The following is a 20,368-nucleotide window of genomic DNA, read 5'->3' as shown; positions in this document are numbered from 1 at the left end:
TGTTGCATGAGAAACACTGATTCAATTCAACTATGTATCACATCAAACTACACATGAGCATCCCTTTGGAAAGAACAAATGAAACAGCAGAAGTTGAAGAGTAATAAAGTAATAAAGGAGAAATCCTTTGATTAATGATTACACTAGCTTACTTGGTAGAAATCAGATCAGAGGCTGAGAGGCCGCAGGTCTCTACACAGAAGAGCTAGCTACTAATGGCCAGCGCCCCGTCGGCTGGGCCCGGCCCTCGCGACGACGAACACCGGCAAGTTGGCCGTGGAGAACCCGCTGCTGCCGCGGTCGCGCAAAGGCCTGGCGCCCTCCGCCGTGCTCAGAGCGTAGCCGCAGAGGAGCAGGAGCACCGCCACAACCACCGCGCGGACGGCCAGCCGGGACGGCCGGAAGGCCATCGTCGTGTTGCTAGGTCTAGCTGCTGCTGCTGCTACCTCGACAACGAAGAAGAAGACCGTTGCGCCCCCACCTTCGTGGTATACTGGTATGTGAGAGGGTTAGAGGAATGGTAGGAAGGATGGAGATAGTCGGATCGGAGCTTGTAGTAGCTTGCAAATGGCAGCCGAGTATGAGCTTTAATTTGCGAGGTGCAAGCAGTAGTTTGCTTCGAGGAGGAGGAGGAAGACGCGCGAGGAGGCATAAATGGTGAGGTGTGAGGGCATGGGGCCCTTGCGTGAGACGTGTGCGGCAAGGAGTTTGAACGTGGAGGGGAGTTGACAAATGGGAGGCGGGAGGAGAGGCGAGAGGAGGAAAGCGGTCGAGATCGAGTAGGTTAGATCTCGTTAGGCTGCAACCACTCCCTGCTTTTGGGTTGTGAATCAAATCTAGCTTGCTCGCTTTTCTTTTTTGTCTCCCTTTGGGCTGCATATCTACACGCCGGGTCGTCTTGAGGGCCTTGACCCGTGTGGACGTGCTTGTTCCTCTTTCCTGGAGGATTGACGTACTTGCTTATTAGTAGCAAAGAGCAAATGGTTCATGTGATGATTAAGTATTAATAAGTGGGTGCTTTGGATTAATTAAGGATAGATGGCCCATGACTTGATGTTTGAAAGTTGGGAGAATATAGTACTGTTGTACTATGTTGTGCAGCAGACTGCAGTGCGCTGCAGGGTGCAGAATAATACAGTATGTCGCGTCTCTATCTACTATAAAAAGTCATGCTAGAACAACCACTTGTATATGGACTAAGTAGTTCATATGAGCAGCTTTTGCGCCAGTGGACTATAGTTGTTGCTGTCTCCACAATGTTTCACCCAACAAGTAGTCTACAAGGTGGGCCCCATATGAGATAAAAAAATCTTTACAATCCTGTGCAAAACCAAGAAAGAGAGAGAGAGGAGTAAGAGAAAGTAATATTTTTTTTAGTTCCTATGGGTAGTCCATAAGCTTATGGCTACTTTTTGTTATGGACTACCTTATGAACTAGTCTCACAATGTTCCAGCTATCTGATAGCAAATATTTTAAACCCATAGACTACCTTATGGCAAACATTATGATTGGTCAACAAAAGTACACCGTTGATCCATGGAGATGGAGTCGAAATTAAACCTTGGCGGGGTAGCAAAGCTAGCGAGCATGCACCGAGCGAGAAATTTACTTACATGGTCGGTAACGTGTGTATACTTAATGCTGCAAGATTTTCTTGCTGTGCTTTCTTTTTTCCTTCACTTTTTGAATGATTTTGTGATTCCGTATGTTCATGGTGTTCAGACTGTTGAACTAACGTAGAAAATTCCATTCTATTTATACCGTCTTTTCTAATGAGAAATTACAAGGAATATTGTTGAATGCCCGCCCCCTAGCTAGGAAATAACTAAAAGTGTCAAGTAGAGTTGTACATATTCCTCGCTCGCCCCCACTGATGACCAGCTTCAGTAGTTCAGGTGGTCGGTCGTCGTGCCGGTTATCTGATATAGAGTGTCTTTGAAACTAATCTTATTACTACCGGCCGGGCACCGTTTATTCCTTTCTTTGGATAAGAAGAGATCCTTTGGATCGCATGGTAGTTAAGATCACACCCGAGAGGACCAAAAAAAACCTTCGGTCTTCATCGATCGATCTTGTCCGTCCTTTTGGAGACCAAGCAAAACTCTCAGCCCGCACGCAGTACGGTCATGCACCTGGTGGTGGTGGCGGCCGGTGACGAACCTGCAGCGCCATCATGCCACGCAGCGCAGGCATTGCATTGGGTGCCCACCGACTGGCACAGTGTAACGACCCGACCCGACCCGGGTAACGGCTAAGATCTATTCTGCACGTTGAGTAAATCGCACCTGCTAAATAACTCTCTTGCGCTTTCGTCCTCGCTTCGCGCAAAAAGTTGCAACCGAAGTTATTCAACTATCCTGGGCCTGGTATTTAAAATGGCTCGTCCCTCTCTCGACTTCCGGTCTGTCACTATACTCCCGTCCCTATTTTTTTCCGGCGCTACAGTACCCGAGCTACAGTAACCCGGAATTCGGCCCGGCCCACCTAGCCCGTTCTGTTACAGACAGCGGCCGCGGCCGACGCGCAACCACGGCGTGGCGCATGCGTGCGCGCGCCACGCCTCTCTGATCCGTCCGCGATCCGTCGAAAGAAACTCGTCGAGGCGCTGCGGTAGGCGGCGTGTGCGGTGTCTTGCTGGGTGGGAATTCAAGCGAGCGGGGGCGAGGCAGGCGCGCGCTGACCTGTGTCATGTCCCCGAATTCTTCTTCCCCGGCCGGCGCGGCCTTTGACCCCACTACCATGAGGGTGGCGCAGGAAAATATGAAACCACTTATAATGCTGCATGATTTTCGTGCCGTGCTTTCTTTTCCTTAACTTTTTGAATGCTTTTGTGTGTCATCTGATGAATGAGACCACGCAGCAAGCCCGATCCGTTCGTGGTGTTCAGACGACTGTTCAACGTTAGAATACATATGTCCCGGCCCCTCTCATCGTCCTTTCCAATGAGAAATTAGCAAATAAAAGCGTCAAGTAGTGTTAGATATTCCTCGCTCTTTATTTTTTTAAAAAAAAAGAAGAATTCCTCGCTCGCACCCACTCATGACTAGCTTCAGTAATTGAGTCGTTGGTCGGTCGTGTCGGTTTCGTTTTATCCTGATGATCGAATAATAATGTCTTTGAAAATTAAAAAATCCAGTTACCGGCCACCATTATGCATGTATTCGATTCTTTTCCTTGCATAAGCTGAGAGATCATCCTTTAATTTGGATCGCACGGTAGTTAAGATCACACGATCGGGGACCATCCGACGCCGCGCGCCGCCGTGCAGCTCCGCGAGCGCACATGCATCGTCTTTCACCTGCAGACCGGCCGGTGGCGGTCGTCAGGCGGGCGTGGCCCGCCAGCCTGCTAGCTGACGCGGCGGCGTTGACTGACTACCTGTACGCGCCCCGGCCTCCTGCTCCGCTCCCTTCCGATCCGTGAGCTAGCGCTCGTCGCCGTGCATTGGTTGGGTAGGCGCGCACTAGAGCGAGGTTAATGGTGGAGCATTTTCACCGGCCGGTGACGAGAATATATATACTGTACGGCCGTAGTGCGGCAAGATTCCCCAGCGACGAGCATTCTATCGATTAGTTTCCTGTGGCGACAATTAAAAGATATATATTCGGAAATATGTCAGGTGTAAATTAATTTTTTTTTACAAATCATACAAACTTTAATCTAAATCATCGAATTAATATGCATTCATTCGGGTCGCCGAAAGGGTTCGACCAGCGATCGAGAGCGTGGTCCCGCGCCGTGCAGTGTCCCCGAATTCTTCTTCCCCGGCCGGCGTGGCTTTCGAGTTTTGACAGGCCGGGCCAGCTGCACATATAGATATCTCTCTCGGTTATTAGTGCTGGTGGTGGCCTGGCGGGTGGCAGTGGCATGCAAGCTCCGAAAGTCCAAACTGAAACGCAACCTGAAAGCAAGCAATGCAAAGGTGCCTGAACCGCCCGAAGGCCTAAGCAATTCAAAATGAGTGGCGGCGCAAATGAGTGTTCTTCGTTCTTAACCCTTTGCTCCCGGGCCGGATCCTTTTCTATTCTCGTACAGCCCAAACGGCCAACTGGCGGCGGGGTTCGGGGAAACCCTCGAGGATGTGGTCACGGGCCCATGGCCCATACTCCTTCCAGCTCTGCGATGCCAAACTCACCGATTGTACACTGGGCCGAAGAGTCTATGCCGAAGAAAATTATTAAATAGATAGATTCAAAATTACAAAACTAAGAAAACTAGCATTAGCACTTGATAAAAATATTTAATATCAGCAAAATAGATAAATTCGAAATTTAAAATATAAGAAAATTATAATTTGACTATATTAAATACAACTAATAAATATGACTTGTAAATAGATAAATTTAAGCATTACAAAATAGAAAAATAATAGACATTTTGTATAACAATTAAGAAGCAAATTAGGAATAAAAATAGCTTTTTCTAAAGTCCACCAAATACCTAAAGTATTAGGGTCCGTTTGTTGGGGTTTCTCCAATGTTTTTTAAAGTTACACCAAATACGTAAATATAAAACGACCTCACCCAAGAAATTTAAAAAAAGAAAATCTAACACCTCGGTAAAACTAAAAGGTCCGCACTCCTCCTGTCCTCCGGTTTGTTTGATAATCTCCAATAGATCTTTTCTGTTTTGCCTTTATCACTACTACAGAAAAGAGGTTTGTGATCCTTTGCATTTGTCCCAGCTGGTATTGAACCCGGAACTAATATGGACATTAGTCCCGGTTCCAACGGCTAGAGTACGAAAGGGCACTTTAGTCTCGGCTGAAGCCACCAACCGATACTAAAAGTCTACCTTTAATTCCGGTTGGTGTTACCAACCTGGACTAAAGGGCCTCTACGAGTTAGTTCAATAGAAAAATATCCCATGTAAAATCATATGTATTGCATAGGTGGAGTGGTAATGAAGCTGCGTGTGAGGCAAGAGGTTCTGGGTTCAATTCTTACAGGGCGCAATGTATTTTTAGTGTCGCAGACAACCGGGAGTTCGACTCTCCGTTCTCACATTAATTCAAAAAAGAGAAGGATTTACACTATTGGATTTTATAAAAATCTAACGGTCTAAAATAATCTCAAGAGTCATATCGAGTATGACTAATAACTATATAAATTCAGAATTTAAAATAACAAATGGAACATGATCGCATAGTCCATGTCGAATGCGATTAGTAAGTAAGTAAATTCAGAATTAGAAAAATAAGAAAATTAGCAGTTGACTAAAGAGTCCATATAAAGTACAATTAGTAAATTGCTAAATTAAAGTTTATAAAAATAAGAAAATTAGCACTTGATCAAAAAAGTTACATCAGTAAATAGATAAATTTTAAATTAAAACATAAGAAAATTACCAAAGAGTCTATATTGAATATGACTAATAAATAGATACATTTAAGAATTATAAATAGAAAGATAATTATTTTTTATAGCGATTATGAAGCAAATTAGGAATAAAAATAGTTTTTCCTAAAGTCCACCAAATACATAAAGTATTAGGGTTTGTTTGTTGGGGTTTCTCGAACAGCTTTTTTTAAAGTTATACCAAATACTTAAAACTAAAACGGCCTCACCCAAGAAGTTCAAATGAAATCCCAGAACAGCTTACAATAGAGAGGAGAAAAAATGGCTTCATTGGTTTCTCCTTCCTCCTTAAGTTCTAAAGTGTTCTCAGAATTACCATATTACCGCTAAGAAGCTGTTTTGACAAATATTTTTTAGAAAACAGTTTTGGCTCCATAAAAAATATGATTCTAAGTCAAAACTAGAGCAATTTTAGAAGGAGATGAGTCCAACAAAACAGGTCATTAGTGTGCAGTTTAGGGAGTGTCTTAAGAACCCTGAAAAATTATTAGAATAATGATGGGAAGGCACAATTGAATAGCATTAACTTACAGGGAACAACTATGAGTAAAATAAAAATAGAGAAAAGAGGTTAACACGAGTCAGATTTGGAGATAATGTTGATGGCCATAGAAAGTGGTGAGCATAAATAGGAGGATTGTTCCTTAGCAATAGCAATAGTTGCATGAAATTCACGGATTGAAGATTGTAGAATAAAAAAACTAGTTAGCAGCGCTATTTGCGCAGGACACTAGTTTAGGTATTATTTAACAAGTTCTATTATAATATTAAGCTAGTTTTTCTATCGGTATGTAGCTACGTATGTCACACCCGGTTTTAAAAATAAAACCGAATGCATAACTATATGCATGCCAGGATCAAGTTTCATACATATAGAGACATCATAAGTGAATAATCAGTAACAATATCACGAAAAGAGAAATTAAAACAATTAAAAGACTATCAGAGTTTACAGCTTATCCTGGAAACGAAGACTCCAAACTTCACAGGCAGTCGACTGGGGGTTGCGTACGCCTAGAACTCAGCAACATCTTCAATAGACTCCACCATAACTTTCTCCTTCTGAGCAGCAGTAAGCAAGGGTGAGTACACTTATGGTTGGTACTCAGCAAGGCCACAAGAAATAACCAGAATGTGATTTATATCCATCTTTAAGTTTATTAATCATGTGAGGGTCCAAGCCGCTCTTGACCGTGAGCACGGCAAACCGGTTAGTTTTAACTCTGCAGAGGTTGTACACTTTCACCACAATTCGCGTAAAAGTTCCGAAGAACTTTGAACCCAACCACGCAATGTGCTAGCTAGGCACAGTACCACACTTCCGAGGTGTGATTGCATAGGGACGCTACGAGGCCTTTACAAAGATTCCCTAACCTATGACAATCCGCTAAGGTTTCAAGTCAAAGCGGTCATAACACTATCCTAATGAGGTGGTACCTTGCCAAAGGACCATTAAACAATACCAATTGCCCCAAGAGGACCGAGCTATACCCCGTCGATGCATCCCCTCTTGCCCTTTCGGTAAGATTGTCACAAGCTAGAGTCTCTAATTAATCAGCCAAGACCAGAGCCATATAGTATTGTGGTTGTACTGTTTTCTTGGGTGGTTCTCCATGTTCCAATTAAATCATCATACTCTTGTAAATAAAGCATAGATAGAAAGATGGTTAGGGTCACTTGCCTTTCTCCAACGAAAAGCTACTCTTATTGCTCTTCAGCTCTTGCTCACTTGGAACTCTTGATCTTTAATCTTCGAACGGCGATCCTTCTACTCGGAACAATCATCGGGCAAACATACAAAGCAAACAACAAGATACAACTAAGAACTGTAACGACCCGGCCCGGGATAACGGCTAAGATCTACTCTTCAAGTTGAGTAAACCACACCTACTAATTAATCCTCTTGCGCTTTCGTCCTCGCTTCGCGCAAAAAGGATCGATCCGGAATTAATTAGCTTCCCGTGACTCGGTATTTAAATTGGTCTGGCTCTCAATGGTTTTCAGTATGGGACAATTCCCGCGGGTGAACAGTGCTGCGACGCTACAGTACCGACGTGCTACAGTACTCGAGCCACAGTAACCGACATCAGGCCCGGCCCAATTCGGCTACAGTACCCGAGCTACAGTACCCCCCGCCTGCTACAGTACCGGCCCACCACTGTTCCCTTGGCTGTTACAAGAACATTACACCATAACAAAAGAAAGGCTTTAAAAGAACACACTAAAGGATAGGGCTTGCTGCTATGATTACGAGAGCGCAAGAAACGCGGAAAACGGAGCTAAAACGGCGATTCTACGGGTTAAACGATGCTTCAGGGATCTAGTCGCGATTAACTAAAAGGTTAAGGACTAACAAAAAAGATTTGTAAGACACAACAAAGTGTGCTCACAGAGGATAAAAAGGTGATAAAACTACTGCACACGTCACAAGGATCACGTGAGTGCAAGAATCGATGAAAACAGAGTTAAAACGTGAAAGATATGGCTAAAACAGTGCACCAGGGACTTGTTTGTGAGAGTTTTGAACTTCCAGGGGCTAGATCTGAAGAAACCAGGGGCTAAAACCTAATTAACCATAGACTTCAAGGGCTAGCACGTAAAAACACCTAAGCAGGACTGCGGGTTCTATTTTGGAAAAGCAGAGGGGTTAAACCATAAAATAAAGGACTAGTTTGTAAATTCTTTTCACCTAGCATGGACCGCGGGTTGATTTGCATGAAACCGAGGGTCTCTTTTGCAAAGTGTACTAGGGTTGACCGGTATTCAGCTCGGTTGACTCAGGTTGAAACAGATCTGGGCCGTTCGATCTCGATCGGCCGGCTCAGAACGGATCGGGCGGATTGGGCAGCGACGCTGTGACGCCGGCGGCGGCTTCCGCGGCGGCGGGCGGCGGCGAGCTCGCCGGACTTCGCCCAACGGCGGTCCGGGGCTGGTTTTTGAGCGAGGCTAGAACGGGGAGCACGAGCGCGGCGCGGGCGATTGACCTAGGGCATCTGCACGGTGTATTGGCGCGCGGACAGAGCTCACGGCGGCGAGCGGCGGAGCAGCAACGCCGACGAGCAAAACCGCGGGGAGAAAAGCGAGAGCGCGAGGAAGAACGGGTTGGCGAGCTTCACAACCTCGACGCGAAGCTACTGGGCGGCGAACTCGTTGACGGGAAGCTGTGGAACGGCGTCGTGGCGGCGGCGGGCTCCGAGAGCTTCACAAGGCGGCACGGCTAGGGTTTTGCGCGAACTGGGGGCGGCGGCTGCGGTTCGATAGGGTTTCCAGGGGGAGCGGCGTCGCTTAAATAGGGGCGAGGTGGGGCCACCTTGGCGTGCGCGCCAAGGCGACGGGCGGCGAGGCGTGGCGTGGCCGGACTCTGGCTCGAGTCCGAGCCGCGCACGGGAGGAAGGAGACGGTCCCGACAGGTGGGGCCTACCTGTCGGCGGCAGAGAGGAGAGGGGGCGCGAGCTGGGCCGGGGAGAGGGAATTGGGCCGGCGGGATTGGGCTGCGCGGGGAGAAAAGGGGAAAGGAAAAAGTGCTGGGCCGGCTGAGGCGTTTTGGGCCGAAAGAAGCTTTTTCTTTCTTTCTTTCGCAAGAGATTCAAACAAATTCAATTTGAATTCAAATTTGAAGAATTCAAGTTCAAATTGAACCACAACATTAAAACAATGCAAGGGTAGCATGAGTGCAACACACAACCAACTTCATTATTTTTTTTAATTCAAACAAACTTTATTTTTTTTTACTAAATTCCCTGTGAAGAAAAAAAATGTTGCGAAAATTTTAAAATTATGAGAAAAATTGTTTATTTATTTTTAATTTTAATCACATCCTGAAATTCAAAAATTTCAGGGTGTGACAACGTACTACCTGGCTTTCCTGTTGGTTTGTAGGCTTGTACCCACACAACCTACGAGATTGTACTTTGACTAACGATTTCCATAAAAAAAACAGCAGCAATACTAAACAAAAAACAACCTACGAGATTGTAACTAACGATTTCCATTAAAAAACAGCAGCAATACTAAACAAAAAAACATTAGGTGTCGACGTGTCGTGAAAAAACGCTTTACGATGAACGTACAAACTCACTAATTAATCTAGTATTGCCGGTCTCTAGTACGTAATTCATGACGTGATAGCGGAATAGTCAGCCAGCATCCTATTCCTAGCTAAAACACAGTTGGTCCATGCATGCATTATACCCTCCGATCCAGGACGCGACCAACGCGCGCAATAATCATCCAACATTTGTAGTGCCCGCAGTATTCAACGACGACCCAGCGTAGGCATGCTCCCAAGCTAGTTGTCTGTGCTAGTGACACATACACATATACAAATCATGGAGCGAGCCCTAAATTTTCCGATGGAGCCCCACATGGCAGCTACCTCAACGACCCGGCCGCGGCCATCTCAGAGCGAGCAAACCGGCTGTGCTCGCCGCAAGACTTGGTCCTCTCGGGCGGCTAGGGTTCCGGGGGGGTTCTGCGGCCGGGTGAAGCCGTATTGCTTCCTCTTAATAAAAATGATGGGGTGCGTTCACCCCCCGCCACGTTTTTTTAGAGCGAGCAAACCGGCGGCCAGTACATGGCAGGCGCACACGACAAGTAACAAGAATAATCGTTCCAGTCTACGATCGTCGATGGGAACACAAAGCAGGCATTGCATTGCTCGCTTTAATTTCTCTCCTCTAGCTTGTTCCAAGAAAATGCAAACATGCTAGCTCGGAAACAAAAAAAACAAGAGTTGGCGTCGCCATCGTGCAGCTCTAGACTGCCGAATATCCTGCTAATAGCTAGGTCCAGAAGTCGCCATCGACCCGAGGTGTATTGAATTGGTGATCGATGATAGCAACAGGGATGTCGAGAACTCTAGATTGTTAGCTTGAGCCGCGACGACGACGACGACGACGACGAAGAAGAAGATCGCGGCACGATGGATTGGCCGGAGCGAGAGCTGCGCGGCGCGCGGCGTGCCTTCCAGAAGCATGCTTGGTAGAAAGAGTCGCGCACGGAATTGAGGCCTCCGCCCTGCTGTATCTACTCTCTCTTTCTCGGTAGCGGCCAAACCGCGCTGCGTCATTGCTGGGCTCACCGCGAGGCGGACCCATGCGGCGGAACCGGCGATGCGAAGCAAGAGCAGGAGAGGATAGCATCACAGCCGCAACCGCAAGGGAAAGCCCGGCGAAATCCTACAACTACAAGGTGAACAGCCAGCGCCGGTGTCTAGCCGATCGACGATACATGTGACTAACTGGTGTGACGTGCTAATTGTCGTGTGGTTGGATGGCATGAAGCGACTTCATTTCGTATGCCTGTCGTGGCTCTAGAAAGAGGGCTACAGCCGGGTGGCGTAGTGCACCCGCCTAATCCCAGAGGGTGGTTACTCGGGGAAGTGCAAGCTATTTGACAGATCTACTTATGAAGCAAGAACACAAGAACACACGGGGATTTAGAGTGGTTCGGGCCGCCAGAGCGTAATACCTTACGTCCACTGAGAGATGTATTGCTCTTGTGGATTAGTCTATCCTCTGCCTCCAAGTCCTTCCTTGGACTTTAGTCCTTCTCTAGCGGGTGTCTCCCCTTTTATAGCGCAAGGAGGGCGCGTACACAGGCGTTGGACTCCGACATGTGGGCTCAACAAGTATGTATAGTATACTATGAAAAAGACATTAACAGTGCTTCAGTGGTTGAGAATCTCTTCTCGGATACGCTTCATCACACTGTAGACTCTCTGACCGAAGGGAGTCTTCACTTGTCCCATCGGGGAAGCGCCCGTTGAGGGAGTGTAGGTTGCGGCGTAGACTGTTGGGTCTACCGCGTAGGCGTTATGATACTCCGTCGCCGAGCTGTCGTGTCTAACTGGCGTAGCAGACTGACGCGCGTGGCGTTGGTGGCGCCAGCGGCTGTACTGTGCGCCTTGGTAACGCGCGATCAACAGTTCAGCCTGGCAACAGTCTCCTCGGGCTCTGCTGTGGCAGAGCGCACTTAACGTCTATCGCATTGAATGCGGTAGGTGGACGAGTCTTCCCGAGGAAGCTTGGTGGCCGCACCACGTGCCTGCGCCTGCGGACACGTGGCGGCTCCAGACCCCCCAGGCGGGGCGTCTGTTCCCTCCCCACTGAGGGGTCCGAATAGTATATGGGGGTTCGGGACCCGTGGGAGGTCCGGGGTCCCCGGCTGTTTGGCTGAGTGCTCCCTTCTCTAGGACACGTGGTGACACCGGACCCGTCCGCGAGTGGGAAGCGGGTCCGGGACTGTTGGTCCGGTGAGATGGAGTCGGACCCCAGGGGTCCGGCTGCTCAGCTTCTTAGGGCGTAGTTACGGATAACTACGCGAGTCTTGACGAGAGGTACCCTAGTGCCCTTTCGTGGATGGGATTCGTCTGTGCACCTTGTATTGATGAACCGTTGTTCCAGAGAGATGACAAATTGTCTGCATATTCTCATTTCTTCAGCCCTGTAGCTGATAAACCATGTACTAGAAAACATGTTGTGGCGATTTCACTTTAGGTCGGAACTATTGTTTTTAGGTACACTTTCTTCTTTTACATCACTTATATAAGACTATGCATGAGATGAAAAATTGATGACGTGGAACACAGGACCTATGTACTACTAGGCACCGGACTTGTGGCCCGAGAATGCATGTCGACTGCCTAAAGAATCCTGCAGATGATCAGTGAATCGTGAACCATTTTACTGCAGATGATCGTGTGAATTGTGCAAAGCATTAGTAGTATGTGACAAGCACCGTTGGTACCAGGTCCCAGCGTCCCTGCTGCGCAAACCAAGTACTCTAGCGAATCGACCTCCTGCGTTGTCTTTTGTGCTAGCGTTTCTTCTTCCACTGAACAAAGAGAGGAGCCAACTTAGATCCCTCTAGCTCCGCGACACACACAAGATAGCCAGCCGTCATCCATGGCTGTCACATGTCAGTCTCTGTCCGTGTGTGCAGCATCCGTGGTCACCTCGGACGTCATCACGCTCAGCAGGGCCATCGTCCTCTCCCATATAAATGTACAGGACCAGTAGCCTTGTACCACTACGTTGCTTAAGGAGTTCGATCGAGAGCTGAGTCATCAAGTAGCTTCAGCTCCGAGAAGGCCGACGGCGACCCAGAAGATCGTGGCCGATCCGACCCTGGGAGCTCGCGCGCACAGTGCGCGGCCATGGGTGAGGAAGCGGCGGCCGTGCCCCATGCCGTGGCGGCGGCGAGCGCCCCGCCGCACCTGGTGCTGATATGCTTCCCGGGGCAGGGCCACGTGAACCCCATGCTCCGCCTGGCCAAGCGCGTCGCGGCCAAGGGCCTCCTCGTGACCTTCTCCTCGCTGGCCAGCGTGGGCGCGAGGCTGGCCGCCGCCGCGGGGGTGTCGGCCGGCGGCGACGGCGTGCCCGTGGGCCGGGGCCGCGTGCGGTTCGAGTTCCTGGAGGACGGCGACCCCGGGCCCGACCTGGACGACCTCATGCGGCACCTCGACACGGCCGGCCCGCCGGCGTTCGCGGCGCTGCTGCGGCGCCAGGCGGAGGAGGGCCGGCCCGTGGCGTGCGTGGTGGCGAACCCGTTCATGCCGTGGGCGAGCGACGTCGCCGCCGGCGAGGGGATCCTGACGGCGGTGCTGTGGGTGCAGTCGTGCACGGTGTTCTCGCTCTACTACCACCACGTGCACGGCCTGGTGGAGTTCCCGCCCGAGGATGACCCGGAGGCGCGGTTCCGGCTGCCGGGCCTGCCGGAGATGTCGGCCGCCGACGTGCCGTCGTTCCTGCTCCCGTTCAAGCTCCTCGCCGACGCGATCATCACGCAGTTCCGCACCATCGGGCGGGCCTCGTGGGTGCTGGTGAACTCGTTCGCGGAGCTGGAGGGGGACGTGGTGGCCGCGCTCCCCGGCGTGACGCCGCGCCCGCCGGAGCTCATCCCCGTGGGCCCGCTCATCGAGCTCCAGCAGCAGGCGGGCCAGGAGGAGGAGGACGCGGTGCGCGGGGACCTGATCAAGGCCGCCGACGACTGCGTGGAGTGGCTGGACGCGCAGCCGCCGCGGTCCGTGGTGTACGCGTCGGTGGGCAGCGTGGTGCTGCTGTCCCCCGGCGAGGTCGCGGAGATGGCGCACGGGCTGGTGTCGACGGGGCGGCCGTTCCTGTGGGTGGTGCGGCTGGACACGCAGCCGCACCTGCCGGCGGGGTTCGTGGAGTCCGTGTCCGGGCGCGGCGCGGTGGTGGCGTGGAGCCCGCAGGAGCGCGTGCTGGCGCACCCGTCGACGGCGTGCTTCCTGACGCACTGCGGGTGGAACTCGACGCTGGAGACGGTGGCGGCGGGGGTGCCCGTGGTGGCGTTCCCGCAGTGGGGGGACCAGTGCACGGACGCGCGCTTCCTGGTGGAGGAGCTCGGCATGGGCGTGCGCCTGCGGGGCGCCCGGCGGGAGGCCGTGCGAGAGGCCGTGGAGGCCGCCGTGGCGGGGCCCCGCGCGGGGGAGATGCTCGCGAGCGCCAGGCGGTGGAGCGCCGCGGCCAGGGCCGCCGTGGCGCCCGGCGGTTCCTCGGACGCCCACGTCCAGGCGTTCGTGGACGAGGTGGCGCGCCGGGCGCGTGGCGGCGGAGCGGCTAAGGCCGAGGCCCAGGCGGCCCAGCCTCCTCCCGCCGTCGCCACAGAGGCCTCCTAGCGTCGAGACGTGATCTCCAGAGGCAGAGAGGGTGCTAGTGCTAGCTAGGGTAAATGGCGGTAAAAAAAAAGGGAACAGTAAATAATTAATCGTGCGGCTACCGCGAATTTGATTTCGTTTTTTCACGGTTTTGCACTGCTCAATTCGATTCCAACCAGCAGATTCTGTGTGTTCTGCTCCTACCGTGGTTGGGCTGCCAATCTTGTTGCGTTCCGTGGTGTCCGCGTGTTGGCGGAAGGTTCGGAGGCGACGACGCGTGTGGTGCCGGCGAGCCGCCGCGCCAGCCAAACGAGAGAGCCTGGAAGCTTTTTGCCGGAAAACTAAAGTTAAGTTACGGGCGACTGGTCGAGGTGCGCCCGCCCACGGACGACGGCAGGAGGGCCGCGGGCAGCAGGAACGTACGGGCCACGGGCGAGCCGACGGCGACGTCGCGGCCACGGGCACAAATGACGCGGCGCGGCGGTTTCCCGGGCGGCGGGGATGGGTCGCGTCAGGCCACTCAAGTCTCCACACATGCATGCGAGCTAGAACAGGTCTGCCGTGATCGCCGGGCAAACGCTCAGGGTCAGGGAGCCGCCCGCCCCCCCGGACCAATCATCCACGAGACCACTCATGTGTCGGCGAAAGACAGGCCCGAGCAGATGCTTCCGTCCTGGAAGGATCAGAGGGTGTGCACGCTCTCGTGTCGAGGCACGTACTCGCAGGTGCTGTTCCTCGTGTTCCTCGTGGCCCAGCGAACCCTGTGAGGAGGAGTAATCAGCTTGGTGGCCGGGCCCTCGTGCCATACCGGCCTTCATGGTGGCGGAGCCGCTGAAGCCGACGGCTGCCGACGTCCGGCCACCATCACTATCAGCAAGCTAATATATATAGTGTCCCTATCTAGTTAATAAAGCACTCTCTTTACCCATAAAAAACGATTTATAGAAACATTCTATTTTTTAAGGGCGGGTCAAAACCTAATACACTCCTACAAAGAGAGCGGGACTATTATAGTAGTTGACCCGCTCCCAGAAAAACATTTTCAAGGACGGCCGTGCCATCACTCATCGTTAAAGATAGCACATTGGAGCGCGGGCCCTCGCAGGAGGAAGGCCTCGCCGGTGCTGTTGTAGTGACCGGAGGCGTGGTCCTCGCGGCCCGTCCGCCCCGCGGCGGGAGGTGGCGCCGACGGAGCTGCTGCAGCTCCCCTTTGTGGCTGACATTGGGGTCGTCGAGGATGGAGATGATGAGCTGCTTGATCTCGACCCTGGTTGTAGCGGATGCGGCTGGCCGCCTTGCCCGGCGACCCAGCGCTGGTGCGCCTGCGCGCATTTGAACGCGGCGACAAGCGCGTTGGACAGCACGGGCGTGTGGTGCCTGCCGTGGAGGTGGAACGTGATGGCGGCAGGTCCGGCAGTTGATGGCGACGTTGAAGCAAAGCTCGAGGGCCTTGCAGTACTGGAGGGGGTGGGAATGGGAGCGGCCCGTGCCCGATCAAAAGATGCCCATGCTACTCGCTGCCTTTCGCGAAACAAAACACAGCTCGGCCGCACGCCCCCCGCGTCATCAGGCGCGCCAGGGATGACGGACCATCGACCCGTGTACTACTCATCCGGGTTCAATTCCCTAAAGTTCAGACTTCCAGACCGCACTACGCTTGTCAATGTCGTTCTTCTAGTGGTTTGGTACGATCGAAAGAGATCCGCCATTATTAGTCGTTAAATCCCAAAAGCACTACTGTTACGACGACCATCGAGCCCGACGGAACCCTTCTCTAGTTTTCTGTCAACTGTCATGACATGGTGCCATACGAAAGCGCCCGCGCAAGCCATACGGCAGAGTGACAACAGCCGAACAGCCCTCAAGGATTTCTTTCTCACATTCCTCCAACTCCAGCCTCCAACTCCAACCTGCCGAACAGTGTTTTTCTCTCATACCACTCCACCTCCAGCCTCCAGCTCCAGCCTGCCGAAGACGGTGAACGTGGCACGGTACGGTTTTGTCTGTCGTGCCAAGCTCCTTTCTTGAAACTTTGGAAGTGAACTTTTCAAAAAAAAAAACTTTGGAAGTGTCGTCAGTTCGTAAGTCGTAACCGGTAACCCTGTCCTGCCCATCGATCAAACTTTATAGTGTGGTCGTCAGGTCAATGCATCACTTTTTAGTTATTAGTCTTCTCGTGCTGATCTCTCTTCCCATCGATATTCCACTGTAAACATGTGTCCATGTTCAGATATTAGTGTGCCGATGATCACCTATCTATATGATCTGTCCATGTTCAGATATGATAGCTTGTGCTGAGAATTTCTGAATGGCCTGATACTGTAAGCACCTGCATGCTTTTCGGCTCACGTTCATCCTTGTTGAATAATGACATCTTCTGCATTAGCAGGGAGCTTGGCGACTCACCGTCCCTTTAGAAACGGAGGAGTCTAAGCCTGGTGATGATGACGCTCTGATGACAGTGAAGAAGAACCGATGCATGCAGCGGTTTAAGCTATGCTCAGTCCAGGGCTTTTTGCATTGACCAGTTGTTCGCAGCAACGGAGGGCGTCAAAGTATGTATGCATCTTGTCTGTTGGCGTTTGCGTCGCAGCAATGCTCGCAGGTCTGCACTCCGCAGGGGAACATCTCTCCTGTGCTCCGCTCCTTCCCATGCTCCCACTTTTACAAGAACCATCATAATATGGATGAAAAAATAAATAAAAAATATGAATAGGTAAATGATGTAAAGATGCATGCTCCGCCATTTCTAAATTTTGTTTCTTCTTGTACAGAATGTACAGAATTTTGTTCATTCTCAATTTTTGCATGAACATGGATATTTTTCCTTTATCACTCCATTTATATTTTGGTTGATTTTTTAGTACAGATTTTGATGGATTTTTGGAAGCAGGAGTATGAGAGCATGGAAGGAGGTCGGAGCATGAGAGATGTTCTTGGTGGGGGGTGGTTTGGGGGTGTGTGGGTGTGAGTGGGTGGGGGGGGGGGGGGGGGTTGTTAATGCACTCTCCAAAACCAAGTTCAGACCTCGTTTAGCTTTTTTCAATTTAAGTCATAAGTCCCGTCATATCGCATATTTACACACCAATTAGGAATACTAAACATAGATTTATTACAAAACTAATTTCATAAGTTGTGGATTAATCACGAGACAAATCTATTAAGTCTAATTAGTATATAATTTGACCACTAATTACTACAGTAACTATCCGCTAATTATGTATTAATTATACTTAATAGATTCAACTAGAGCTCTAATTGCAATTTATGCAATTAGTTTTATATTAAGTTGATATCTTAACATTCGAATTGACACCCGAATATGATATGACAGCAACTTAAAAAACTAATCAATCCTAAAATATTCCCGAAAGAAGTTAGATTAGTCTCGCATTTAATACTCGCATTTAATAGATAGCTGCTGATGAATGCAGCAAGGTGGATTTCCTGTCGTTCCCGGCGCCACCTCCGGCAGCACCGCTAGCATTTGCTCCGACAGATCTCCCACCACCTTGATCAGAAAATCTTGGGCACCAGGAACGCATTGTGCGCCTGCAGTGGTGACCAGCAAGAAGAATGGAACAAGAATGAAATTAATCCAAGAACAGAAATGGTTACTGGATGGATACCTGAACTAGTGAACCTCCACCGCTTGGAAAATGGAAAGCCACGGCCGAACCTCCGCCGGTCGAGATGGGGGAACGAGATCGTCTGTTCGCAGCCACGCCTTGTTGATTCCAACATGGGCCGTTTGCAGAAGCAAAACAAAGAAAACAATAAAATCAGCCCACAATGAAACAGAAGGCAAAAAACAGTCAAACACAAAATCGGCCCACATTGTGTGAGAGCGGACCCAAAAATTGGCCCGCACCAAAAGCGGCCCCCAAAAATCGGACCTCTTTCATTATCCGTCCCTATAAATTTGGCCCACATCTGCTATGGACCTATTATGGGCCTTCCCTCTCCTCTGTAGACCCGAACAGCATGTAGGAACAAATCGGCTCATGACCAAAGGAAAGGCTAAGAGCACCTCCAGCAGTTTGACAAATCGAGTTGTCATTTCTGATTTTTGGCAAAAATATTAAAAATACTCTTCCAACAGTTTGGCAAAAGACTTGTCAATTTTTGGCAACTTGGAAAAAACCAGCCTCCAGCGCGTAAATATACGCGCGCGGCGCGCGGTTGGCATCGTGGTTTCTAGTCAGGTGGGAGAGTGAAAAAAGAAATAAATAACAGAGAAGGGTTCCTGATTTAAGTTTTCAAGAGGTGGAAGGGCATAAATATAATTTTGTTTCTCTCTCAGGGTTCCTGATGTAAGTTTAGATCTGGATTTGGCAAGTGAATTATGCCAAATTGTTGGAGATAAGCTCTTTTTTTACTTGGCATATCTTTTTAGAAGTTAGCAAAACACAAGATATGCCAAGTAAAATATGGCAAACTCTTGGAGATGCTCTAAGGATGGCAACGGGTCGGGTTCGGGTCGGGTGGAGTGTCTGAGTACCTAAAACCGAAATCCGAACTTGAAACCCGAACCCGCCCCGAACACCGATTCGGGTTAAAATTCATCCCCGAAACCAAAACCCGCGGATACCCGAAACCTGACGGATAATCCGAAACCCGAAATTATTTTTCACAAACCAGCCTCCGCAAACGGGCACGAGCAGCACTCCAACCGCTGTCGCCCTGCTAGTGGGCTGGGCTGTTTTGGTTTTTTTGGATCGGATATTGAAGTGGGCCTTACTAGTATGAAGGGAAATGGGTTCTAGAGTTTTTTTTATTTTTTATTCGATTTATCAAAAATATATATTCAATTTTTTTTTTGCAAAAATGTCACCCTGGCGCCAGTTCGTTTGGCGGTAATGAGATACCGCCGGATGAACCGGCGGTAAGGGTTCGGGCCCACCGCCTAACAACATATCGCCGGTTCATCCGGCGGTAAGAGGCCAGGCCAATGGGCCTTCGTGGGCCGGTAACTTACCGCCGGTTGAACCGGCGGTAGCTTGCGCTTACCGCCAGATGATCCGGCGGTAAGAACCTACCGTCGGACCAACCGGCGGTAAGGCCCCACCTCTTAATCTCGCCTGCCGCCGCCCACCAGCCCGCTCACTCCCCGCGCCGCCGCCCGCCCGCCAAACGCCGCTCGCTCTCGCGCGCCGCCGCCCGCTCTCGCGCGCCGCCGCCCGCCAGCCCTGCGGCCTGTCCGCTCCGCCGCCCGCGTCGCGGCTGGTGAGGGCCGGCCCCCGCGCGCCGGGGTTTGCGCGGCCCCGCTCCCCCGGCCGCGCGCTCGCGCTTTGGTTCACGCGCCCACTAGTGTGTCAGGTATATTTTTATTTTTAGTTTTACTAATAATAATTTGTAGATTAGTATTAGAAATATTAATGATTTAGATATAGTTTTAGATGTAGAAATAGTTTTAATAAATATTAGTGATTTACGTATAATTATTTTTAATATGAAATCGTTGAACTTGAAATTGAAAATATTAGTTTACAGACGAATATAATTTCATATATAAATATTAATGAGTCCAAACAGACATATTAGTGTTATAAAAATATTATTAATTGATATTATGTTACATAGAAAACCTATGAATATATGTCAGTAATAGTAATAGAAATTAAGATAGATGTAAATAGTAATAGAAATTGTAGAGAAACAATTAAGATAGATGTAAAAATAGTAGAATTATTTATTAGCATTGATTAAATTCTAAGGACAAGTAATTATTGTCGTAAATATTGGCAGGCATGTCAGATGATTTGTATTTTCAAGTGTTCTATGGGTCAGGAGAAGTTAGATATGGTCCTGAAGGGATAGATTTGTCAGAGTTTAGCTCGATCACAAAAAAAGTACCCCGAGATAGAGAGAGGACTTGGATTTCAATATCCAATTGGATATATAAAGCTTTCAGCCTTAGTCGAGATGAACATGAGATCTCTGTCATGACAGTGGTCAGTCGAAGGGAACCAGTATTTTGTGAGCTATTGCCGCTTGAAGGGATGCAAAACTGGAGGAACTATGTCAATATAAGTAGTAGCCGAGGCTTACCGCTTGTGTTGTTTGTTCAAGCATTCGAGAAGATTAGTTTTAGAATTGAAGCGGGCGGGGATCATGAAGGCCAGGGAGATATAGTATCGAAAGAAATTGAGACGATGCATGAACCTCATGAAGAAGGTGGTGAACTCGAGATTTTAGAAGATGATAGACATACTGCACACGAACCTCGTCAAGCAACTGGTCAGGCTGATGAAGGGGAAAACATTCCAGAGATAGTTGAAGAGTTTCAGAGGGAGGGTGAAGAACAACACAATGCAATGAATGATGACTCCTCGGATGATGATGATGATGATGATGATGCAGATTATCATGTCCCACACAACTGGTCCG

The 20,368-nt window shown here is 49.8% G+C and overlaps 1 protein-coding gene across 1 annotated transcript; it reads left to right on the top strand.

Moving 5' to 3' along the window:
- The first annotated feature begins 12,187 nt into the window (after positions 1-12,187).
- LOC120678679 (gallate 1-beta-glucosyltransferase-like) lies at positions 12,188-14,159 on the top strand. The gene has a single exon (XM_039960003.1). It carries the CDS (start codon positions 12,515-12,517, stop codon positions 13,997-13,999), a length of 1,485 nt encoding a protein of 494 aa, XP_039815937.1. The 5' UTR covers positions 12,188-12,514; the 3' UTR covers positions 14,000-14,159.
- Positions 14,160-20,368: the final 6,209 nt, after the last annotated feature.

The sequence above is a fragment of the Panicum virgatum genome, chromosome 1K (assembly GCF_016808335.1).
Source record: "Panicum virgatum strain AP13 chromosome 1K, P.virgatum_v5, whole genome shotgun sequence".
NCBI classification, from domain to species: Eukaryota; Viridiplantae; Streptophyta; class Magnoliopsida; order Poales; family Poaceae; genus Panicum; species Panicum virgatum.
This window is presented reverse-complemented; position numbering and strand designations above follow the sequence as displayed.